This window comes from Tursiops truncatus, chromosome 1, assembly GCF_011762595.2.
Source record: "Tursiops truncatus isolate mTurTru1 chromosome 1, mTurTru1.mat.Y, whole genome shotgun sequence".
Lineage (NCBI taxonomy): Eukaryota > Metazoa > Chordata > Mammalia > Artiodactyla > Delphinidae > Tursiops > Tursiops truncatus.
Window position 1 is genome coordinate 76822903 of NC_047034.1, and position 24429 is coordinate 76847331.

Here is a 24429-nt window from a genome sequence, read left to right on the forward strand (position 1 = left end):
TCTGGCCTCATGCTTTGTCACTGGCTGGTGTTGGTCTGTGGTTCTCCTGACCACACTGAGTGAGAGCTGACCTTGTGAGTGGATTTTTTGAAACCAGGACTCCTGGGTTCCATGAGAAAAGCTTATGCTCAGATTTGTCCCAACCCATAGATCGGCTCTGATCCTGGCCTGTGAAAAACGCAGCACTGAGGTGGCTGAACTGCTCCTGAGCTATGGAGCAGATGCAGGGGCGGTGGACAGCACGGGGCATGACGCTTTGCATTATGCTGTATGCACACAAGACAAGATGCTGTGGAGGCTGCTGCGGCAGGCCCTGAACCGGCAGGGGCGGGGAGGTAAAGCCAATACCCTTTTGTAACTTCAAGATGCTCCTCGATAGCCTTAGAATCAGAGAAGCGTCTTAGAATCCCATTTGTTTCCATGGCGATAATAATTGTCACTTTAGTTGAGAGTATACTTATTTACTGCTGCTGCTATGAGCTGACTCCAAATTCCCAAAAGCACAATCACAAAATTCTTCAAAGCAGCCTTGTCTCTCACTGAAGGCCACTCTGGCTAGTACTATTGCTAGCATTTACGAGTTGCAATTGTACATCTATTTATGTGATTTGATGGTCAATCTCTCTCTCTCCCCTACTAGACTGTAACCCCCTCAGATGACAGGCCATCTCTGTCTTGCTCACCATTGAGGTCCTGGTGCCTATAACAGTGCCTGGCACAGTGTCCAATAAATAAGTGAGTGAATGAAATGAATAGCTGGCATATCTCTGAGATAGGCAATGAAGGTTGCTGGACAGCTAGGGATCCATCAAATAGGGGTGGCTTTCCCTATTCGACATGTGTGGTAAAGGATTAACACTGAGGGGCCACTCCTTTCAGAGAAAGTCTGAAGGCAGAGTGTGGGCTAGAAGCACGTGGGCCCTGTCTCCTCTCTCATTTTCCCCATGTCTTTTCATATAGGTCAGGAGTTAGTTCAACACCCAGATCTTTCATCCCAGGTAAGACCCTAAGTGCCTTCTCCTTTCGCTTCTGACCCACCCCAGGCTTTCCTGCTGGGATATCTCCCAGGCAGTGATCAACGGGGCATCGAGACAGTCTAAGAGAAGAAAGGCCCTCTTGGGCTAGCTGCCTGGGTTTACTTCACTGTTCCTTTTTCTCCATAGGCCTCCCCATCTGAGCCTCAGGTGGGTTCTCCACCTAAGAGCCCATGGAGAGCAGAGCCTGAGGAGGAGCAGGAGGAAGAAGAGGATGAAGATCCCTGTTCAGAGGAGTGGAAGTGGAAGTACGAAGAGGAGCAGAGGAAAGTTTCCCAGTTGGAGCAGGAGCTGCTGCGAAATACGGAAGAGCGTAAGGCTCAATCGGCAGCTTATCTGAGCCTGGAGAGCCAGATTCAAGAACAGGTTCGGGAGCTGGGGCTCCTCCTATCACAAGAGCCCGGAACTCCGGGAGACCTGCGCTCTAGTCTCCGGCCTGGAGGAGATGGCATGGAGCAGGGTTGTACCCTCGACCTGCTGGCTAAGTGCATACAAGAGCTAAAGAAGCAGCAACAGGCAGCAGCCGCAGCTGCAGCAAAGCCAGTATTAGCTTCCAAGAAGGCTGAGGATTCAGCTGGAGGGGTGATCCAGTATGACGCCCATGGAAGGTCCCAACCAGAACAGGAGCCACCCCACAGCCCAAGGTCTGAGACCATTGGGAGATCCACAGGACAGCAATTGACCGCCAATGGTGGGCAGGCCCTTGGCCCTGATCACACTGACCAACTGCATGCTGGCCAGAAGCCGAGGCCCCAGGCCCCAGGGGCTGAACCAACAGGCACAGTGGCTGAACCAGTGCACACGGCAGCCATGAACCAGCTCCTGCTACAGCTGAGGGAGGAACTGGCTGCGGTGTGGCGAGAAAAGGATGCAGCCCGGGGGGCTTTATCAAGACCAGACCTGGAGGGAGCTGTGGGGACGTCCCGGGCTGAGGCTGCAGCAGCAGCCTGGGAGAAGATGGAGGCCAGGTTGGAGCAGGTGCTGGTGAGGCTGGATCGGGCAAAAGCAGGATTACAGATGAAACCTGAGGCCCCTGCCCAGGAGCCCAGAGAGGGATCCCCAAAGGCAGGCCCAGGGGCCATCACCAAAGAGGGTGAAGGGAAGGAGGAAGGGACTCCTGGGGCCTGGGGAGAGCCTCTAGGGATGCCTGGAGGGGAACAGATGCCAGGAGGCCGCCTGGCGGAGGGACAGCTGGAGAAGGAGGTGTCAGCACTGAGGCTGAGCGACAGTAACTTGCTGCAGGAGTTGGGGGAGCTGGGCCAGGAGCGGCAGTGGTTGCAGGGGGAGCTGCCATCCCTGAGCCAGCGGCTACAACGGGAGTGCATGCCCAAGCCAGAGGCGCAGGTCCAGCTACAGCGGGAGTGCGTGCCCAAGCCAGAGGTGCAGGTCCAGCTACAGCAGTTGCAGTGGAGCATGGGGCTGCTGACAGATGAACTGGCCCTGGAGAAGGAGGCCACCGAGAAGTTGCGGAAGCGCCTGGCCTCCCAGAGCAGAGGCCTCCGGGGACTGTGGGACTGCCTGCCCCCAGACTTGGTGGGCAGGGGGAGCGCATGGTGCCCAGCGGCCGATCGCCTGGAGGAGCTGCAGTCCTGCGTCAGCGCCCTGGTGGCCAGGCACCGCGAGGCCCAGCAGGTGCTGGCTCGGCTAGAAGAGGAAAACCAGCAGCTGCGGGGCTTCCCTGCCCGATGTGGGGAACCGGGCGCCTCCTCAGAGGCCTCAGCGTCCCCCCAAGTTGAAGCTCTGGAGCAAGACCTGGGGAAGCTGGAGGAAGAGCTGCAGGCGGTTCAGGCCACGATGAGCGGGAAGAGCCAGGAGATCAGGAAGCTGAAGCAGCTGCTCTACCAAGCCACGGAGGAAGTGGCTGAGCTGAGGGCCCGGGAGGCGGCCGGTCTGCAGCAGCACGAGCAAACTCGGGGCTCACTGGTGGCCCAGGCCCGGGCTTGGGGCCGGGAGCTAAAGGCCCTGCTGGAAAAGTATAATACGGCCTGCAGGGAGATGGGACGGCTGCGGGAGGCGGTGGCCGAGGAGCGGCGCAGGAGCGGGCACCTGGCCGCGCGTGCGGCGGGGCAGGAGCGCCAGGCCAGCGAGCTGCGCGGGCGGTCCGAGCAGTTGGAGAAAACGGCGGAGCTGCTGAAAGAGAAGGTGGAGCATCTCATCGGGGCTGGCCGGGACAAGGAGGCCAAGGTGAGCAGACCGGGTAGCCGAAGGGAGCATCAGGGCAGGTTTGTGTGTTTAGGTTTGGCTGACCGGAATCTATCTTTGGTTCGTCCGATTAATACCCCAAACAGAACACCAGTCATTTGCAAGGACCGCAATATGTTCTCCTGGGTCTGAGGGGGTCTGGGATTGAGATTGGAGGTGAGGTAAGTTATAAATACAAGAGAGAAGGGGGTTTAGGTATTAGAATTTGGGACGCAGGGTTCAGAAGCAGTGTGGTCAGGGCTACCACCATTGGGGTACTATGGTTTAATCGGCATTTTGACTTAGGTAATGTATTAGCCTGCGAAGACAGCGGATGCTGTGGTGAGTCGCTGTGGTTTTGCTAGGGTTCTGAGGAGGTGCCTGGGCTAGGGGTTGCTGACGGGTTAAGAGAAGTAGACTAGACTGTAGTCCCTTTCTCCCCTCCCACTTCAGTCAGAGTGGGCTCTACAAAAGATTTCCATTGGCAAAGAGGGTGCCAATGCAGAGAAAAACAAAAGTTTGAAAACCATTGTGTTAGATACCCGAGTTTCCTAATGATTGCTCCAAAGGTGAATGAATATAAGTCTACAGGCTTCCAACAGACATGTTTTACAAATTCAAAAACATCAATTTACAAATGAATTTAGTAATTGTAGAACTACCTGTGCAGTGAGTGAATTCAGACTTATCAAAGTTTGTGTACATGATCAAATTTGGAAGGATTAAAAAATATAGGGAATATATATTTTACAGACTATAAAGGACATAAAAATAGAAGGAATGTTATACAGAATAGGAATCAGTGTGGGGTGGGGCTAATTAAAGAAAGGAATTTTCTGTTGGTGTTGAAGGGGAAGATAAAAGTAGACAAATGAGCAAAAAAAATAGTGTAGTGGGCTCCGAACTGAGGTTGTCTGCATTTGAATTTCAATTTCAAAACGAACTGATTGGGAATTCCCTGGCGGTCCAGTGGTTAGGACTCCTGGCTTCCACTGCAGGTGGCCTGGGTTTGATCCCTGGTCGGGGAACTAAGATCCCACAAGCTGCACGGTGTGGCCAAAAAAAAAAAAAAAGAAACAAAAAAACCAAAACTGATTGATCTTGGGTGAGTTATCTAAGCCTCAGTTTTCTCATCTATAAAATGCGGATAATAACAGAGTTGTTGTGAGGATTACATTAAATAAGACATTATATTTAAAATAAGACAATTTTTGGTAAATGGCTGGTACTCAGTAGAAGTTAGCTAGTTTTATTATTCCTACTACCACTATTCCTATTACTGCTGGTTATCATTAACTGCATTTGTACCTCAGTCTCACAAACCACAGAAACTCATCTCCATTTCCCTCAGTGGTCAGTAGGCCAAAGTAGGTCAGGATCCAGTACAGAGTTAAGAGTGTGTCCCATGAATTCAAAGAGATCTTGGTTCAAATTATGATTTCATCACTTATTAGCTGTATGATTTTGACAAATTACTTAACTCAGGCACCTTATCTACAAAATGTGAATAATAATACTTCCCTCAGAGAAGGATTGTTCTTCTCAGAACAGAAGAAGAGCTGTTTTGAGTATTAAGTGGGACAATGTGTGTAAAAGTATCTGGCAGATATTAACTACCCAATAAAAGGAAACTCACCTTGACTTTGGGTGGTGTTGGGGTGGGAAATGACTGGGGCCTCATTGGTTCCTTTTCTTTCCTTTGACCTCAGATCAAGGAATTGTTGAAGAAGCTGGAGCAGCTTTCAGAGGAGATTCTAGTAGTTCGGGGAGAAAATGCTCACCTTGCCCGACAGCTGCAGGTATGTCTGGCTCTCGGAGGAATGGACACTGCTAGAGAAGAGGGTGCACAGTGGAAGTGATGTACCTGTGGGAGAGATTCTGGGGATTCCAGAGGCCTGGCTAGGCAGTGGTCTAGGCTGAGCCAGTGATGGGCCAAGGGAGCCTACCTGGCACAGCTGAGCACTTCACTTCATTGTTCCTCATGCTTGGGGGATGAGGGTGAGTGTGAGAGACTGGGCACATGACTTCCCATTGATGCTCACTCCCAGGATTCCCAGAAGAACCACGAAGAGATCATCTCCACCTACAGAAATCATCTGCTGAATGCCGCTCGGGTGAGCCTGGGGACAGGTAGAGGCAGAGAGCTGGCCAGGGGGCATTGCATTTGGCATCCCTTCTCTTACCTGCACAGACTCGTCTCTCAGGAAGCTGGACTTTAGATGTCCCAGTACCAGGTTTCTGGATATCATTAGGCAGACTGAGAGAAGTTATGCATGAATGTGAGGGGGAGAGGTGTTTGCCCCTCCTTTTCAATTCCCTGATTGACGTAAGGCTTTTTCCTGTCCCCTACACCACTCTCAGCGTCCTCCTGAGCCAGCTTATCCCTCGCCAAGGAAGAAGAGGTGGGTGGCTCGTTCCTTTATTAGGAACAATAATAACTACAAAGAATCGAACACTTATTGTGTACCCGGTGCTTTGCTCCATAGTCACAGTTGTAACCTTCACAGCAGTTCTAAAAAGATTATCTTCCTTGTGAAGATTAGGAAACAGCTATTGAGAAGTCAGTAGTATAAGTGAGGGCACGTAGTTAGTAAGTAGCATCCTACTCTACCATAGAAACTCTCCCTTTCCTGTCTCTCTCATTTCCTTTTCTTCATCTCCTTTTGTTTCTTTCATGCTGCCTACAGGGCTACATGGAACAGGATGTGTACAGTATCCTACTGCGAATCCTCAGCATCCAGGAGGAGTGAGGCATCCTGTGCCCTGAAGAATATGGGATCTCTCTGTTGTGAGTTGTGGTCTGAGGGTGATGAGGGAAGGAACTTGGGAGAAAGGAGGCTTAAGGATAGAAACTGGAGTCTCCTTTTGCCCCATGTGGTAGCTGACACTAGGGAGTCCTGTGGGGCATAGAGCGTTTGAGGTGAGGTCAATTGAGAAGATATGATATGGGGAATCACTGGGTGGAGTCAGGAATCAGTGAGCAGGTAGACTGAAGGGGTCTGACTTATGAGATGGAGACAGAAAAGAGGAGTTGAATGACTCTCCTAAGGTCTGGGGTAGAGAGATGCCAGTGAAAGATGAGTGATGGTGGGATAGTGGTGCACAGTTGTTTCCTAGTGTGGGACTCTACAGATTCCAGAATCTCTCCTTCACTCCCACACCATTCATTCAAAGTGTAGTCATCCTCCATCCTTCTCCCTGCCCCTATGCAGGCAGCCACCTTCTCCAGTCCAGATAGATGAGGATCATCTTTAGCATCTTGGCATGGGTGGGAGGAGACAGAGGGTATAGAAGTGTGTGCATTTCATCCTTGAATTTCTTCTTTCAGGGAATAGAGCATCCCTGGTTGCCAGAGCCTCCAACAGGCTGTGGCGGGTGGTGGGTTGGCCACTACGGGTGTGTGGGTGGGGCTTCACCTGATGTTATGGACCCCAGACCTGAGAACCTGAACCTTGGACTCAGCGTGGATGAGATCAGAGGAGGTGTGGATGGAAGCCAGCTCTGTGGAGAATAAAGCAGGAGGCAGGATGATATTGGGTGTCGTTTTTTCTGCCTAAAGGGGCATGGGGGAAGGAATCTTTTTCATTCCTTTTTGATCACAAATGGCCCCATAAGTTAGCTGCTTTCACACTTTGATTATGATCCATAGTAACAAATACATTTTACATCCTGTGTGTACATACCTGAAATAATATTTACCCTTACTATTTCTATTCTGTTCTATATTCCATCAAAAAATATTGGTTACAATACATCCACTAATGGGTCAAGACCCAGTTTGAAAAACAGCATTCTCACAGTTTGAAAAACAGCCCTCTGTAAAAATGGAGATTGACATTCTTCCTTTCTCTTTCTCAAATCTGCTTCTTACTGACTGACACACCTCTAATCTTTTTTCTCTCCCTTGGGACTCCTCAGTCCACTATCTTTTTTAAGAAGGATAGATGGAGAGACCTAGATTTTATTCAAGATGTACAATCTAAAATATTCTATCGGGCTTCCCTGGTGGCGTAGTGGTTGAGAGTCCGCCTGCCGATGCAGGGGACGTGAATTCGTGCTCCGGTCCGGGAAGATCCCACATGCCACGGAGCGGCTGGGCCCCTTGAGCCATGGCCGCTGAGCCTGCGCGTCCGGAGCCTGTGCTCCGCAACGGGAGAGGCCGCAACAGTGAGAGGCCCGCGTACCGCAAAAAAAAAAAAAAAAAATTCTATCGTGTTAAACCATGTGTCTAGATTTGAGGTGCATGGTCTTATGTAGTCAGTGTTCTTTGCCCCAGGTGCAAAGAGGGATGAAAAGTCTGATTCCTGGAAGAGGGAAGAAAGGATACTCAGCTTTGGCTTCTTGCCCCCAGTTCTGTTCTCAGACTGAAAAAGTGTATCTCTCTGGTCCACTTCCCCTGGGTCTCCTCCCCTTCCTGCCTCTTCACCAGCCAGATTGCTAGGTGAGAGTGAGGCAACTGAGTTCTTCCAAAATCTGGAATTTCTGTTTGGTGGCCGCCGCACTGATCCCTCCCAGTTCCTTCTCGCAGCCCCCCACCCCCCCGCTGGGTTATGCTGGGTCAGGCAGCAGCGGTTTGGCAGTGGAGACTGACTGGGCTGAGAGAATAGTGGGGAGGGGCCGTCGTGGAAGACAGGGGGCCACTGGAGGGCTGCAGAGCCTCGCTCCAGGGTCTGGCCAGGAAAAGAGCAGCTATGTAGATTAGGTCCTAAAGAAGATGAGGGTCAGCTTCGGGGTTTATGTGGATGGGCACAAGACTGCTTTAAGGTTGGGAGAATGAAGAGAGGAGGAATTGATGGGGAAAAAGAAGGGTGCAGCTGCCAGAAGAGCATCAAAATGTCCAAGTCATTTCTATTAAGGGGAACAGAACCTCTCTTTTCCTTTCTACCCTTAGAGTTACCAAAGAATAGAAAAGGACTGTTACATTCCTTATTATATATGCAGTGTGGGGTGGGAAGAATGAAGAAACTGCTGAGAGAAGGGTCCAGAGAGGGGGAGATCATTTTGCTAAGTTCAAGTATGAGTCAGGAAACAGCTCTGGTAATGGAAGCCAGGCCCTTGGCTTCCTCTGGAGCTCCTGGAAGCTGATCCCAGGATGGCTGAGCTGTGGGAATGGTCAGTGATGTTAATGATAACACAGAAGTGGAACCTTCTCCAGCCCCTGGTCTTCCTAAACAATCTCCCTCTATACAACCCCATAAACTGTTACCCCAACACCCCCAAGCCCTGAAATTTTCCTTGATTTCATAAATAAATCTTTCTTTCTCAAAGTAACTCTAGTCTTAATGTTCCCCTCTTTCCTCCTGGGCTGTCTCTTCAAGTCGGACTTCAGTAGGGACTTACTACTCCTGCTTCACTTCCCCTTCGTGCTCCAGGCTTCAGATGTGAGTGCATGCGTGAGAGTAGGTGAAGCTCGGTGAGCCATGATGCAGTTCAGACCATGTTTTTGAATGCCCTCGATCTGAAACTTGGTTCTGATTTGCAGGTTCCCCCCTTTGTCTGGTAACATTACTTTATTAAACTGATATTTAAAGGGCCTACTAAGTGCCAGGCACTGGGGATAGAGAGAGCTTGCAGGCAGGATCAGACTCAGGCGCCCTGGTTGCTAGTTTTATGTTATCCTGTAGGGATGCTAGCACTTATAACTGCAATTAACTCTTTTTTTTTTTCCTTGTGAATTTGTTTTTATTGGGATATAGGGGATGGGTTGTGAAATATCTCCATGGGTTATGCCCCATCAGAGAAATGTCCATTCTAATCTCCCTGGAATAGCTTTTGGAACTTTTTCTTGGAGCTTCTGCTCTTGCTATCAGCAGCCTCTTTAGGTCCACTGCTGAGCGGCTCCTCCTTGGAAGAGAATTTCCTCTTTTTCTTGGGGACTCAAATTAACTATTAAAGGAGATTCCTCCTTTATGAAGTCACTAGGAATCAAGGTGAGGTTGATTTTTTTTTCTTTACATTTTTACAGCTTTATTTGGGTGTAACTGACATACAATAAGCTGCATGTAAAGGGTACGGTTTGATAAATTTTGACATATGTATACACCCATAAAACCATCACACCATCAAGATGATGAACATATCCATCACTCCCACAGAGTTCCCCCATCTCTCTCTTTTTTTTTTAATCTTCCCTCTTCTCCTTCCCCTGAAAATTCTAGAAGATACAAACTAGTCCATAGTAACTTTTGATATAGAGGACTTAACAGAACAAAAAAATGAGCTCAGGGGGCTTCCCTGGTGGCACAGTGGTTGAGAGTCCGCCTCCCAATGCAGGGGACGCGGGTTCATGCCCTGGTCCGGGAAGATCCCACCTGCCGTGGAGCGGCTGGGTCCGTGAGCCATGGCCGCTGAGCCTGCGCGCTGCGCGTCCGGAGCCTGTGCTCCTCAACGGGAGAGGCCACAACAGTGAGAGGCCCGCGTACCGCAAAAAAAAAAAAAAAAAAAAGAGCTCAGGGCCTGATAAAGATTCAAGTGTTGGAGGGAGCAGTTGGGATTTAGAACCAAATACCGGAGCTTGAGGTTCCACCATTGCTGGCAGCAGAGCAGCAAGGAGAGAACCCGAGTGTCAGGAGAGGGCAGACATCTTCCCTAGGGACAAAATCCACAAAGTAGTTGGGTATGGTCCAGTTCAACAGGTACCTGGGGATGTTGGTATGCTGGCACCTTCAGTCTTACAGCTGTGGGGTCTCATGGGAAGGATTATACTGAAGGTTTAAGCTAAATGAGAGGATTACTCATATAATTTATTAAAGCACTCTTTTTGTATGCCAATTATTGGTTTAACCATCTTGCTGCTGCTAGACTGAGAACTCCTCAGTTCTCACTGAGGAGTCCTCAGTGAGAGGACTTTATGTCCTCACCACCTAACAATCTTTGAACAGCATTCAAATATTTATTGAACAAACGACATTATCACTTAGGTCCCAGCCGACTAAGTATAAAATGTTATGAATTTTTCCAGTACCTAGTTTGGGTAAACTGCTCTCACGTTGGTACTTTCAAGGGACCTGCCTGCGAGTGATTAGCTTAGTTGAGAATGGGGCCTCTGGAAGGTCTACAGCTTTGGAGGAAGGAGAGCAGGCAGTTCAGAGTGGCAGAAGGGTGCCCTTTTGGGGTGAGAAAACCTCCCCTCTGTTCACTTTCAGCTACTTCAAAGCTGTGGGGTCTCTGGTGACAGTGTATTTGAGGTAGGGGGTAGGGGACCACAGGCAAAGTTAGGGTTTAGGTACACTTTGGATTTTAGCAGCCCATGTTTTCTTACCCTTAGGGAGAGAGACTCTAAGTAGGAACCTCTTTATGCGATCAGATTCCAGTTCCACACCATCTTATTTGCACCATTCTTCCACCTCAAGCGCATACGCGACTTTGCAAGGGTCACAGCGGTAGTGAGAATGGGAGATAAAAGAACTTCTCTCCTGATCCACTCACTAGAGGAGTTAATCCCTCCCGGCCAGGCTCTGAGTCCCTGCCCCTCCCGTCTCAGGCTCCGCCCCCTCCCCACTTCTCCCGCGGTCCTGGCGGGCTTACCCAGGAGGGGGGTGGCCCCAGCCCCAGCGCTGGGCCGGGCGGAGCTCCCGCCCAGGCTGAGCTGCGGCTGCAGCGTCCAGCTGCCGGACCGACCTCCAGCCGGGCAGACTGCGGGAGCGGCGCCGGGCCCCCTCCCCCCACGTTTCCAGCCCACCCTCTGAGCCTCCCGAGCCCCCTCCCCGCTCCCTGCAACTGTGCTGGTAAGTCCCACTCTCCGCACCAAACTTTTTTGCTGCCGAGTTTGAGTCCTACCGCCGGACCACGAGATACAATGTAATTGGGGGGGAGGGGGTGAATTGAGAATAGAATGAACTCTTCACGACACCATAGCCTCTCTAAAATGGATCAGATCTCCCCCATTTCCCGAATTAGTAGAACTCTTGAATTTAGATGGTTAAACTTGTAGATAAGGAGCTGAGGGTATTTCCTCCAACTTCGCTACCCCCCTCCCCCATTTCTCTGAGATTTAGCCCTTCCCGATACTTTCTCTCCATATTCCAAGTATCTTTGGCTCCCTAAAAGCTCATCCCTTCTCAACCCCGGCGTGGCAAAGCCCCCTCCCCCAGGTGCTTCGGGTCCACCTCCTTTCCCATGCCCCCTGGGACCCCGCGATCCTTCGGGCGGTACACTCCCTCCGGGTCTACCGGTCTGGCACACCGGCCAAAGACGTGCAGGGGCTGGGTTCGGCTGTGGAGGGAGGGGCTGAGGCTGGGTCCAAAACCCGGCGGGCGGGGCCGGGAAGGGGAGGTGTAGGGGGCCGGACTGGGCGGAGCAGGCGGCATTTGCGGCCGGCGCCGGGGTGGAGAGTTGTGCGCCGGTCCCTGGGCCTGAGCTCGGGCTCGGGCTCGGGCGCCTGCGATGTCTCAAGATGGCGGAGCTGGGCGAATTAAAGGTACCGGCCCCCTCCCCCATCCCCATCGGGACTGAGCCCGGCTGTACGCCGAGTCCGGGAAGCGACCGAGACTGGGTGCTGAGGGCTCGGGTGGGGGCCGGAGACGTGGCGGGGACTGGCTGCCGGGGATGGTGAGAAGTGCCTGTGGGCGACGAAGGGGCTGCGGAGGGGCTCCGGGGGCGGGGCCGCGGGGCAGATATAGGGGTGGGGCCGAGGGGAATTGCCGCAGTTGGGGGCCGAGGCGCAGGGGGCGGGGACGCGGGGTAGAAGTCGGATTTGGTAGTAGGGGCAGATGTAGGAGTTGGGCCAGGAGGAAAAGCTGCTGTAGAGGCAAAGGGGGCGAGTCGATCAAGGGCCAGAGATGCGACAGTAGGGGGCAGATGTTGGATGTGACTGGGGGGCAGATTACGGGTAGGCTCCTCGGGGGAAAGGCGCTGAGAGGATAGAGGCTTTGGGGCTGCTATTGGGATCTGAGCCTTGGGAAGTACCAGTAGGCGGCTGAGATCTAGGGGGCGGGGCTGTGCGGGGCTAGATCGAGGGGTGGGGCAGAAGCATCCTGGAGGCTGAGAAGAAGGTCCTGCCTTAGTGAGTCGGTATCTTTGGGCAGAGGAGTGAAACTATGGGATAGAAAGGGAGAAGTTCTTGACAAAGCTAGTGGAGAAATAAAGGCAGGACGGAGGAAATTAGGATGGGGAGAAAGGTAGAGGAGCAAGTTTTTAATCATATTCCTCAAAAGGGGCCCAAAGCCATAATGTCTCCTGTGAGGGGAAGAATTGTGAAGGGCTAGGAAGGCCTGCCCGTGGCAGGGTCTCCTAGAGATTCATAGAAGTGAGTCCTTTAAAGAGAGAGCTTACCACTACCAGAGACTTGAGGATAACCATATCCGAGGACATCTCACAGAACCTTTAGAAACCATGGGGTTCATCCCCCTGTCTCCTGGCTTTATTCTGCCTTTTGAAATGGAGCCATTTTCTTGGGAGGGCCTGAGGTCTAGTTACTGGGTCTAGCTGCCTAGGAGAGCATGCAATTCTGCACCCTGGCTCAGGGGCTGCTCACCTTCTCCTCACCCTCCCAGGGCCTCTGTTTAGAGCTTCCCTCTTCCCTCTTCCACCCCTGTGGAGGAGGGGGAGGATCACTTATTTTCTCTGGGTAGGAGAGAAGCAGGATATTAGTTCCTGGCAGATGGAGTAAATGGGTAAACAGGAAGGATACCTGGATTTCACAATTCGCTGTTAACCTCTCACCCCAAGTTTTGGTCCTGTTTCTCTCCCACAGAAATAGGACTCAGGGGAGGTGGTTATGTAAATGACACTGAGAAAGGATTTGGGGGAGTTATGAGCATTGAACCCTGACCTGAAAACCCTGGCCACAAAAGCTTCAGAGGCTTGGGGAAAATAGCTGAGGTAGATCGAGGTGTTGGGAGGGGTGGGCCGTGGGGCACAATCCTCCAGCCACCTGGCCCCTTTCTTCTCTATGGGGCTGTCTGGCCTGAATCCTCTTCTCCCCCCTCCTTCTCCCTGTCTCCTATCCTCTTCCCAGGAGCTGGGATGGATCTGAGTGTCTGAGAAAGAGCAGGAGAGGAGATAAGCAGCTTACAGGAGGGTCCAGGCTCACCGCAGGGATGGAGGGAAAAGGCTGTAGTGGACTGAGAGGTGTGCTTTGGGGTGGCATGCTGTCTGCACCCTGCCCTCACCTGTTAAACTGCCAGGCACAGGGAGATAGGGCTGCTCAAGCCTGGGGGGCAGTGGTGAGGTGATCTGAGGGTTGCTAAAATGCGACCTAGATGTCCGTTTGGCCAGCTTCGCTGTCTGGCAGTAATCCACTGGCTGCAAAGCACCTTTCTGATTAGTGCTGGAGGGAAAGTGCATTGCCCACCTACTAGCTCAGCCCCAGTGTCTTTGGCAGGACAGCCCTGTGCAAGGTAGGATTCTCACGCTTCTCTGGTCTCCACAGCACATGGTGATGAGTTTCCGGGTGTCTGAGCTCCAGGTGCTCCTCGGCTTCGCTGGCCGGAACAAGAGTGGACGGAAGCACGAGCTCCTGGCCAAGGCCCTGCACCTCCTCAAGTCCAGCTGTGCCCCCAGCGTCCAGATGAAGATCAAAGAGCTTTACCGCCGACGCTTTCCCCGGAAGACCCTGGGGCCCTCCGATCTTTCTCTGCTCTCTCTGCCCCCTGGCACCCCTCCTGTAGGCTCTCCTGGTCCTCTAGCTCCCATCCCCCCAGCCCTCTTGGCCCCTGGCACCCTGCTGGGCCCCAAGCGTGAAGTGGACATGCACCCCCCTCTGCCCCAGCCTGTGCACCCTGATGTCACCATGAAACCATTGCCCTTCTACGAAATCTACGGGGAGCTCATCCGGCCCACCACCCTTGGTATGGCTCTTTGTGATCCCTGGGTCTTCCTGGACTCCATGCCTCTTTCCCAAGCCTTTCTTAGGCTTTAGTCCTGTGGGATCAGCACCCTGGAATAGGGGCAACTTCTGTGGCTGCCTGTGCATGGGCTTGGGAATAACTGCCCCTTTGTGTCCTCAGCATCCACTTCTAGCCAGCGGTTTGAGGAAGCGCACTTCACCTTTGCCCTCACTCCCCAGCAAGTGCAGCAGATTCTCACATCCAGGTACATCTCTTTCAGTCGTCCTGCCTCATCCTTGGGTGGTTACCCTTAGACTCTGCTCTCTGACTTTCTTCTCTTCTGCCCTGCCCTCCTTCCTCTCCATCCTCCTGCACCTGCTTTGTCCCTCATTCTCTTGTATGTCCCTTCTCTATTCTCTGGACATCTAACTTTCTGTGTCTCTTTTCACCCCTGCCCTTCAGGGGCCACATAGTGACACCTCTCCTCCCTCCCTCTTCCAGAGAGGTTCTGCCAGGAGCGAAATGTGATTATACCATACAGGTGCAGCTAAGGTGAGTTGATTCTCCCTCCCCTCAGGGCTCCCACTGAGGGTGGGAATGAAGTAAGGGTATGACGGTTACTATTAGGAGGTTACTATTAGGACATGCTCTGCCATGTCCACCCCAGCCCTAGGATTCTTGTTTGGAAGCTGAAGGCTACAGATATCCATGACTGATTTTCTGAGGTTGCCTGCCTCTCTCTGCAAGAACTGCCTCCCACCCTTTCATCTTCTCTCATCTCTTACCAGGTTCTGTCTCTGTGAGACCAGCTGCCCCCAAGAGGATTACTTCCCCCCCAACCTCTTTGTCAAGGTCAATGGGAAACTGTGCCCCCTGCCGGTAAATGCTCTTCCCTTCTTCTGGCAGTAACCCCTTCCCTGTTTTAGTTCCTAAATGTTACATCTTTTATGAAAGAGACATGCCTGACATAGTAGGTGCTCACTTTACTGACTGAATCAATATAATCTAGAGAGTACCAAGATAGGGCTGAACAAGGGTTCTCTCAGAACCCAGAGGGGGGATATTAGTTCAACTCAAAGGTTCAGGAAAGATTCTCAAGTGATGACCCTAGAGCTGAGGGTTGGAAGAAGTGGGGTATCCCTACTCTTCCTCTTCAAGAACTCAGTGAGCAGGTTTCTATTTATCTGGTCAGTGAGTAAGTTCTCCTTTTTCCCCAGGAATGAACCCTGCTGCCAACCCTAGAGAGTGCCCCAGTTTTTTGTCACTGAATGGGCCCCCATCTCACTCATCTCAGTGAGTGACCTAAGACAAGGTGTCTTAACCAGGCCCTCCCTCCCTCCCTCCCCCAGGGTTACCTTCCCCCTACCAAGAATGGGGCTGAGCCCAAGAGGCCCAGCCGCCCCATCAACATCACACCCCTGGCTCGACTCTCGGCCACTGTTCCCAACACCATCGTGGTCAACTGGTCGTCTGAGTTTGGACGGGTGAGCGTGGCTGAGGCTGGGGGCCTGGAGAAGCCTGCAGGGAGTGAGAGGGAATCATCCAGTGCATTGGGCTGGGGAAACATCTTTCTCTTCGTGGGTCTCTCTGCATTAACTTGCTGTCTCTGGCCCTCATGTGACAAGGTGGGGGGCTGCTGGTGGTGGTGGTGGTGGTAGTGGTGTACGAAGCAGAGGCTGATTGTCTCCCCCCGCACCTCCAAGTAGAATTACTCCTTGTCTGTGTACCTGGTGAGGCAGCTGACTGCAGGAACCCTTCTACAAAAACTCAGAGCAAAGGGCATCCGGAACCCAGACCATTCCCGGGCACTGAGTGAGTAACATCCCGTCCCTCTTCTCTCTGACCAGTATCCAATTCTTCCTGGCCCTCGAGCCTTTACAGTTAAAACTCATACCCCTCTTAGGACAACTTACTTCACCTCTCACATGAACCCCAACCCGTGCCGTACCCCTGTTACCAATCTTTGTGGTTGAAAAGTGGGGCCACTTCAGGCATTGACACCCTTGCATTCCCAATTATACATCTGCTTTGCACCTCGCAGACCTTAACTCCAGCCCTGTTGGAATTTGGGTTCTCCAGACTAGAAAGTGTCTTTAAGTATCATCAACACTAACCCTCTTGTGCTGCTTCAATTCCCTCTAGGTCATCTCTGCCACAGTGTCACCCAGCTGTATTTAAGCATCTTCAGGGATGGGGAAATCTCTCCCCGCCACCTAGCCTTCGTAATGCAGATCCCAGACCACCCCCATGTGACATCCCATTGGCCCCCAAAGGCGCTCTACCCAGCCGCCTCTCAGCCAGAGCCATCTGCTTCTGGCCTCACCACCTCCCGGGCTTCTCTCCAGCCTTGCTGACCCCATGGCTCTGGCCCCACTCTTGTTTCAGTCAAGGAGAAGCTGACCGCTGACCCGGACAGTGAGGTGGCCACTACAAGTCTCCGGGTGTCACTCATGTGCCCGGTGGGTACAAGGGAGAAGAGAAGGGGGAGGAGTGGTGGGTTAAACCTCTAGACTCAGATGAGGGTTCCTAGGGCTATTAGAGTGAGGCTCTCTGGGACATGGGGACTCTGACCAGAGAACTCGTCTCTCCTCAGCTAGGGAAGATGCGCTTGACTGTCCCTTGTCGGGCCCTCACCTGCGCCCACCTGCAGAGCTTCGATGCTGCCCTTTATCTACAGATGAATGAGAAGAAGCCAACGTGGACATGTCCTGTGTGTGATAAGAAGGCTCCCTATGAATCTCTTATCATTGATGGGTAGGGCTGTTCTGCATTCAGCTTCCTTCTACCTAGGACATCCACTAGGACTGGCCCCTGCCCCCATATATAAATATATATCTGTAACTTACTTCCCCTCCCAACTTTTAACATACCTGTCTCTTTTATATAAATATTACCTATCTATTTATCTATCTCTCCCTCCAACATTGAGGACTTCACTACACACCGTACTAAGTACTTTGCATGCCTTATCTCATTGAGTCCTATGAGATGCCAGTAACCCTGTGAGATAGGTACGGTCATTACAGGTGAGGAAGCTGAGACCTAGTATCTTGCTCAAAGTTACAGTGTTAGTAAGTGGCAGAGCCAGTGTATCAAACTGTTACATCAAACAATTACCTGACCTCTTACTGAACATAGCAATAAAGTTCTTTTGATCTAGCGACTCCTAACCTGCTTCCAGAGCCTACATTATGGTTCTTGTTCCCAGTGCCTCTTTTTTTTTTTTTTTTTTTTTGCGGTACGCGGGCCTCTCACTGCTGTGGCCTCTCCTGTTGCGGAGCACAGGCTCTGGAAGCGCAGGCTCAGCGGCCACGGCTCACGGGCCCAGCCACTCCGCGGCATGTGGGATCTTCCCAGACCGGGGCACGAACCCACCCGTGTCCCCTGCATCGGCAGGCGGACTCTCAACCACTGCGCCACCAGGGAAGCCCCCAGTGCCTCTTTTTGAGGTAGCTTATAGCTTATAGAGTTCTGTTATTTCTGCTCCTTCTGTTTTGTTCCTAGTACTACATGGAACACGTGCTTAGAATGTATTTATTTTAAAACTCAGCATTTAAAATTTTCAAAGCTCTTTTATGCACCTTACTTTATTTGATTCCAACAACTCAGAGAGGTCAGGAGGGTGGATAACATCCCTAATTTACAGGTGAGGAAACTGAGGTTCAGGAAGGTGAGTCCCAGAACTCCCTGGCTACTGTTGCAGCCATCTCCCAGCCACATGAATTCCTATGTCTCCCCTCCCCTAGTTTATTCATGGAGATTCTTAATTCCTGCTCGGATTGTGATGAGATCCAGTTCATGGAAGATGGATCCTGGTGCCCAATGAAACCCAAGAAGGAGGCATCTGAGGTTTGCCCCCCGCCAGGGTATGGGCTGGATGGTGAGTGACCCCCTGTCCCCCAGTTGAGCTAAGTCTTGTATGGCCTCTTCTCTGAGACACAGTCTTCTTACCAACCACAGGCCTCCAGTATAGCCCAGTCCAAGAGGGCAATCCATCAGAGAATAAGAAGAAGGTTGAAGTTATTGACTTGACAGTAGAAAGCTCATCAGACGAGGAGGACCTGCCCCCGACGAAGAAGCACTGTCCTGTCACTTCAGCTGCTATCCCAGCTCTACCTGGAAGCAAAGGGTATGAAGAAATAGGCTGAATCTATAGCAGAAGGGAGAGGAAGAAGTCAGGAACGCTTTCTGATCACTGGGCAAACTTGGGGGCAGAGAGGGGACTTGAGAGGCTGAGCTGGGTGAGGACACCTGTGATTCCTTCTGTCTCCTCACAGAGTCCTGACATCTGGTCACCAGCCATCTTCGGTGCTACGGAGCCCTGCTATGGGCACGCTGGGCGGGGATTTCCTGTCCAGTCTCCCACTACATGAGTACCCACCTGCCTTCCCACTGGGGGCTGATATACAAGGTATGACACTGATCACAAGGTGGGGCCGTGCACTGCCATATCCTCCCCCAAACCAGCTCACAACCCTTGCTCCTTTTCAGCGCTTTTTGGCTGTTTTGCAAAGGGCCACAATCCAAGGAACTTCTTTGATATTGTGTGTGTGTGTGTGTGCGCGTGCGGGTGTGTGTGTGCGTGCGTGTGGGTGTGTGTGCGTGCGGGTGTGTGTGTGTGTGCGTGCGTGTGGGTGTGTGGGTGTGGTGAAGGGGTCAGATAGGAGGTTGATTTTAATTTTTCTTCTCCTACCAGGTTTAGATTTATTTTCTTTCCTTCAGACTGAGAGTCAGGTAAGTGGTCCCTTCTCCATCTCAGATTGCTGAAGCCTCCTTTCTAGGCACTGATGGGCCCCCTTACTCTCTCATTTTCCCCGGGGACCTTAATGTGCTTCTCCATGAAGGAAGGAAACTGCGGTACAGGCAGTTTATTTCCCTCCTAGGCCCCACTGGGATTTCTTCGGATTCTCACCCATGTCTTCCTCTGTCCTCTGTTACTTACTGTTCTGTCTCCAGAGTTTTTAGTGTAGTTCTGTGCCTGTCTGCTCACCCCTCCCCACCCCCCCCAAACCCATGTGCACTTGAGCACCATGACTGCCCCAGCCGGACATTCCACACATTTCAGACGCCCACAGGGCCGAGAATCTAGCAAGCTGGTGGGGCTGTCTCCAGGCAGGGAAGAGGGGTGGGGTGTGGGGAAGTAGGGGAAGGAGTCAGAGGGAGGCTCTCCAGCTTCTCAGAGAATACTTTGGGATCCTGAGGGGTTTATTTATCCCATATGATATTTCTGAGATGAGTGACTGGGAGGCGGTTTGTAAAGTCAGGATAAAATCTTAAACCATGCTCTTGATTCCTCCCAGCACTATGGTCCGTCCGTCATCACCTCGCTAGATGAACAGGATGCCCTGGGCCACTTCTTCCAGTACCGAGGAACCCCTTCCCACTTCCTGGGCCCGCTAGGCCCCACGTTGGGGAGCTCTCACCGCAGCACCACTCCGGCACCCCCTCCTGGCCGTGTCAGTAGCATTGTGGCCCCTGGGGGAAACTTAAGGGAGGGGCATGGAGGACCCCTGCCCTCAGGTCCCTCTTTGACTGGCTGTCGGTCAGACATCATTTCCCTGGACTGAGTCCCCTGGATCATGGAGCCTTCACCGCCTCGCAACACTGAGCAAGTATGCTGTGGAGTCTGGAACCCTGGCCCCTCTGACCCATCAGAAGGGCTTTGGTCAAGGCCAGAAAGATCTTCATGGACACCTGTTTTTGGCCTTATCTCTGCCTGACAAGGCTAGCACCCAAAGGGTTAATATTTAACCTCTTTTAAAGGACATTTGGGGTCTGTTTTTGGAAATGTTCTTTGATGTCCAGCCCATTCCTTTGGGTCTGTTAACCTAGGCAGTGGGAGGCAAATGGGATGGGATGTGAGTTGGGGAAAGGGCTGAATCCTCAGCCTTGACTGTCTAAAGCCTCGTGGGGAAGGGGCCCTTCTCGTGTCCCCCAGATGCCCTCTCTTCCCATTCCCCAAAGCCGGCTGTGTTCCTTCCCCATATCCATTGTCTCTTCACGTCCATTCCGTTCTCTTTGGCCAAACAGACAGCTGGAGTAACTGAGATAGGCAGACACATGGACAGAGAACTCTATTTTGGGTTGCATATTTTTTGTGTGTAAACAAGAAAAACCAAAATACTCCAAAGATGACTTTCCCTGCCTCCTGCTTCCCAGTGTGACTGAGGAGGAGATAAGGCCTTAGCCCTGATCCCCAGGGGTTTGGGAGAAGGGCCTGGCCAATCGCCTGGGTCTCTCTATTTATATATTTAAGTAAGTTCACAATGATGCTTATGCTGACCAGCCTGGAGCCTGAGCTTCTAAAGGCCCATGGCCCTGTCGTTAGGTCTGGCTCATTCTGCACCTTTCCTGGGAGGTGGGAGCACCCTTGTGCTCTCTCCAGTCTCCCTTTTCAGGCTCCTCTAGGGCCTAGGATCTATGTTGTAATTTTACTTTCTATTCCCACAGTTGTAGCAAAGTTCTTACCCATAATAAAGGTTGTGGATGTTCTGTGAGTGTCACGGAGGTGGGCTGGGGAGGGGATTAAGCACTTTGCTTTCCAGATCCCTGGTTTGTGGGGGGTGGGATGGGCCACGTTCTGTTCTTCCCTTGCAGGCCCTGGGTCCGAGTGAGCTCCACTTCCACATGGTAGGGGTGTCACACTGAGGATTTCCAAGGGCAGTTCTTTCTTCCTTTCTTTCCCCCACACCCATAAAAACACTAGACCATTCAGCCCAACACTGTGGAGTCCTTAAGTCCTTCCTCATCCTTACCTGCCCAGATGCTGTAGCCAGAGCCTGAGGGCAAACTTGGTCCCAGTGCTGACCCTCTCTTTGCTATCTGCCGTGGCTGGGGTCGTCCGCAGCAGTGTGGACGTGGGCAAGACCAGAGGTCGAGCTCCTCCATTCTCTTCTAGTTCCACCGCACTGCAGAACGACAGCTCCTGTCTGGGCTGTGCCTTGTGGCTTAGCCCACTTCCGTATCCATAAGGTCATCTGATCCTCCCAACCACCACAGGAGAGGGGTGGGTGGGTGTTAACCTCATTTTACAGAAAGAAGAGTTAAATGACTTGCCCCCATGAGAGAGTGGGACTGAAACCCAGGTCTTCAGTGCTAGCCAGTTGGACAGGAACCCTTGGAGTATCATGGGCAATATCTTTGATCTCATGTGCTCTCTTCATTATCAGTTGACCCACTCCCTCCCTAAATCTCCCCCACAGCACAAAATTTCCTCTGAACTTCTCAGTGTGTATGTGTTGGTGTGTTGGAGGGTTAGGGAGAAGCTCCTACTTACAGGACAGAAGGCGGTAGGTCCTGGGGAAGATGTCTGGGTGTCTCTGTCCCATCCTCTGTGGCAGCCACTGCAGCTGCTACATCTGGTCCCAGCCACATAAGGGCGCTCACCTCTCTTGGGTTTGGTTGGATCCGGGCCTGGAGCCAGACATGTTGATCCCTTAGTCATGGCCTCTCTCAGAAGACCTGTTCTGGATCACAGCCCACCCACAGGTGGAGTGGAGAGACTTGGGGCAGGGACAAGGGGAGAGGCTACTGGATTTCTTGGTTATCTCTGACCTTCCCTCTCCCCCTCCTTAGTCATAGTCGGAACCAGTCTGTTTGGTTGTCCTAAGCCGCATTTTCTTCCTCTACTGCCAGCCCTACCTGTAGCTGCTGCTGTGACTCCTGGGAAATGACAAGTAGATAGAGAATGATGTGATGGTATTTGGGGAGACCCCAGCTCAGCCTAGGAGGGTAGGCAGACTAAGAGAGAAGAAAACAAAAATGAGAACTTCCTGTCCCTTTTTGGGGCTTTGTAAATGCAGCTGAGGAAGTGGAGAGTAGAAGTGGTGGAGAAGGGACATGGGTAAGGGTCGTGGGCTTGGGAACTCCAGACCACCCACACTCCATCGGGTCCCATGTGGTCAAGGCAAGTGTGGCTGTTCTCTGGGCTTTGGTGGGTTAGAAGCTGTTAAGGGCTCCCAGGTCCCTGTCTCACCTCCCATAACCCCAGAGGGACCCCAGAGAACTGGCCCTGGGGCAGCTGTAGTCCACTCTCCTCCCAAAGCTCTCGAAGTCCTCCGTCCAGCAGCTGGGAGTGAGGGGGCAAGAGGTCAGAGAGGCCACCGCCTGACTCCTCCAAGTCCTGTGTTTGCCCTTCCCTCAGCCCACACCCAAGGTGGTCCCTCCTTCAGGGCGGGGTGCAGGTTGGGTCAGTGGATTGGCTACCTCTTCATCAGGCTCCACGTGCCCACCTGCAACAACAGTGGGACCAGCAGGTGAATGGTGGTGTTCCTGGTCAGGGACACTCACTCACTGTTTACACTGCCCCCTCCTCCAGTGGGCACAGATGCAGTTGTAGCCCCTTGTGATTATGGGACCTGTTGATACCACATTTCTGGGCCTACTTCTCTGTCATTCTGAGACTGGGAATAGCACTGTTGGGTAAAGGGCAGATTTCTTTCCTGGACTTAGGGCCTTGCCCTCAGACCGCTCACCTGGGGGTACCCAGAGGTTGGGGGAAACGTTGAGAGTTTGTGTCCTTCGGGTCAGCAAGACAGTCTGATCGCTGGACTGCAGAACGACCGCCACAGCCAGATCCACACCTCGATTCGTGGGCAGCTCGGCCCCAGGAGCCCTGGGCTGCTGATCCAGGGCCGAAAAAGGGCAGAAAGGGGGTCGCTGGGGGGAGGGAGCCGCTGGGGTTAATATCTCAGAAGCGAGGCGTGGCTTTCAAAAACTGGGCGACACCCCGATGGGGAAAGAGGCCACGGCAGGCGACTGGCCCCTAGGCCTCTCGCCTCCAGCCCCCACCCGATCCCAGTCCCTACCTTCGGCCCTTCGCCCCCCGCCCCCGCCCCGTGCGCCCCCGTCTCCGGACCTGGAGCGGAAGCCTGGCGGAGGCGCCTGGGAACGGCCTGTCCGAGAGGACGAGTTCTCCCCGCTTGAGGCCGCAGTACGTGGGCCACGGCCCGAGCCCCGGCCCGGCGCCCAGGAGGCCACACACGCTCTGCGCGAAGCTCACCGACTCCGGCCGTCCGGACAGGAGAAGCACCCTCGCCGCCGCCATAACGCGGCTCTGGGGTCTCTGCGGCCCACTCTGCGCCCTCTAGTGGCCCAGCGGGCTTCCCCTCGGAGCCTTCCGCCGGGTGGGAAGGAAGCCCGGCTTCCGGGACTTCCCCCGGGAAATTTAGGCAAGACACTTGGGGATGAACCACGGGTGTGATAGGTAAATGACAAAGGGGAACACCTCTAAATCCTCAGCTCCTCTTTTCCTCCCATCTTCAGTTTAGGAAAATGATCCCCAGACGGAATGATTTCTGGATTCACATGTCATCTCCCACCAGCCATGGGCGGAACGATAAGCACCCCTCCATGGCACTCTGCACACCTATCTGGTATAGCAGGTAACACCTCCAATTAGTGAATTACATCTGTCTCTTAGCCAGACACCCAAGAAACATTTTTGACACCTTCCCTTTTTTTTTTTTCTCGTTTAATTTATTTATGGTTGTGTGGGGTCTTAGTTGCATCATGTGGGATCTTTTGTTGCCGCCTGTGGGCTTCTCTATAGTTGTGACATGCAGGCTTCTCTATAGTTGTGGCATGCAGGCTCCAGAGCGCCAGGGGCCTAGTTGCCCCAGCATGTGGGATCTTAGTTCCCCAACCAGGGATGGAGCCGGGAGTCCCCTGCATCGGAAGGCGGATTCTTAACAACTGAACACCAGGGAAGTCCCACCTTCCCTTTCTTTTCACTCAAATGGCAACCAAGTGCAGCAGATTCTACTTCCTTAAACTTTCTCAAATCGATGTCTTAATCTCCAGCCACCATTGCCCAGTTCAAGCCTTCCTCATATTCTGCCTGAGATACTATTACAAGTCTTTAAATAGTCCTGCCTCCACCAATTCATTCTCTACAGTGCGGCCAGAGTGATCTTTCTAAAATACAGATCTGCTCACTTTGCTTCCCACTGCTCTCAGGATAAGATAAGCTACTTAACACAGCATCCTTGCTACACACCCACCAGTCCTTGCCCCTGCCTGTCAATTCTGGCAGGACATATGCCCTGTTTTTCAGTCACATGTTATTCCCTGTTCCCCCAAGAAACAGGCTCTGCTTCCCTCTGGGATCCTTTTTCCCTTCCACCTGGCAAATCCCCATCTTTCAAAATACGGATTGTGTCACCCTCTCTACGCTCCCTTTCCTGCCTGACCCTTTTCCCCTTTGCCTCTGTATGACACCTTCCCACTATAGCCCCCCCCCCCCCCCCCCCCCCCCCCCCGCAACACTTCCTTGTACTTATCTGTCTCCCTCCACTAGGCTGTATGCTCAAGGCTATTCATCTTTGCATCCCCAAGGCCTGGGGACATACCGGGCACATAACTGGTGCTCAGTAAATGATGGTAAGTGCCTTGAAGGCAGAGATGGTATTGTATTTATCTTTGTATATTATACCTAGTATGGTGGC

At 52.5% G+C, this 24429-nt stretch overlaps 3 protein-coding genes across 15 annotated transcripts in view; 2 read left to right on the forward strand and 1 right to left on the reverse strand.

Moving 5' to 3' along the window:
* ANKRD35 (ankyrin repeat domain 35) overlaps positions 1–13725 on the forward strand; it is a 22660-nt gene extending 8935 nt beyond the window's left edge. For 4 of the 5 annotated variants that reach the window (XM_019919189.3, XM_019919191.3, XM_019919192.3 and 1 more), the window contains 7 exons: positions 151–335; positions 961–998; positions 1164–3218; positions 4925–5014; positions 5264–5329; positions 5903–6003; positions 6544–6746. In XM_019919189.3, the coding sequence (XP_019774748.2) occupies positions 151–335; positions 961–998; positions 1164–3218; positions 4925–5014; positions 5264–5329; positions 5903–5965 (2497 nt within the window). In that variant the 3' untranslated portion in view covers positions 5966–6003; positions 6544–6746. Of the gene's footprint in view, positions 1–150; positions 336–960; positions 999–1163; positions 3219–4924; positions 5015–5263; positions 5330–5902; positions 6004–6543; positions 6747–13587 lie in introns of those variants that run through there. The other variant, XM_019919190.3, reaches the window with a different exon arrangement.
* PIAS3 (protein inhibitor of activated STAT 3) lies at positions 11506–20476 on the forward strand. The gene is made up of 14 exons (XM_019919200.3): positions 11506–11634; positions 13588–14005; positions 14165–14249; positions 14486–14536; positions 14773–14863; positions 15334–15468; positions 15691–15796; positions 16370–16443; positions 16578–16738; positions 17731–17864; positions 17945–18113; positions 18262–18395; positions 18681–18718; positions 19285–20476. The coding sequence occupies exons 1-14, from the start codon at positions 11611–11613 to the stop codon at positions 19549–19551; spliced, it is 1887 nt and encodes a 628-aa protein (XP_019774759.2). The 5' UTR covers positions 11506–11610; the 3' UTR covers positions 19552–20476.
* Positions 17554–24217, reverse strand: NUDT17 (nudix hydrolase 17). 9 transcript variants are annotated; one of them, XM_019919208.3, is made up of 8 exons: positions 22842–24214; positions 22459–22603; positions 22190–22215; positions 21960–22052; positions 21626–21724; positions 21261–21397; positions 20740–20892; positions 17554–18134 (listed from the first exon to the last, which is right to left on the reverse strand). In XM_019919208.3, the coding sequence occupies exons 1-8, from the start codon at positions 23028–23030 to the stop codon at positions 18086–18088; spliced, it is 891 nt and encodes a 296-aa protein (XP_019774767.1). In that variant the 5' UTR covers positions 23031–24214; the 3' UTR covers positions 17554–18085. The 9 variants fall into 9 exon arrangements, with proteins under 9 accessions (XP_019774767.1, XP_019774766.1, XP_019774771.1 ...); XM_019919207.3 differs by having other exon boundaries at positions 22459–22606; XM_019919212.3 differs by having other exon boundaries at positions 22459–22606; positions 22986–24213.
* Between the last annotated feature and the right edge of the window lie 212 nt (positions 24218–24429).

Coding starts and splice junctions, on each gene's coding strand:
- PIAS3 (XM_019919200.3), top strand. CDS start 11,611: ATGGCGGAGCTGGGCGAATTAAAG. Junction 14,537..14,772: donor ACCATACAGGTGCAGCTAAG/GTGAGTTGATTC, acceptor ATCTCTTACCAG/GTTCTGTCTCTGTGAGACCA. Junction 15,469..15,690: donor GGTCGTCTGAGTTTGGACGG/GTGAGCGTGGCT, acceptor ACCTCCAAGTAG/AATTACTCCTTGTCTGTGTA.
- NUDT17 (XM_019919206.3), bottom strand. CDS start 23,030: ATGGCGGCGGCGAGGGTGCTTCTCCTGTCCGGACGGCCGGAGTCGGTG. Junction 20,893..21,260: donor GACCTACCGCCTTCTGTCCT/GTAAGTAGGAGC, acceptor GTCGTTCTGCAG/TGCGGTGGAACTAGAAGAGA. Junction 18,135..20,739: donor TGGCTACAGCATCTGGGCAG/GTAAGGATGAGG, acceptor CTTCTGCTATAG/ATTCAGCCTATTTCTTCATA.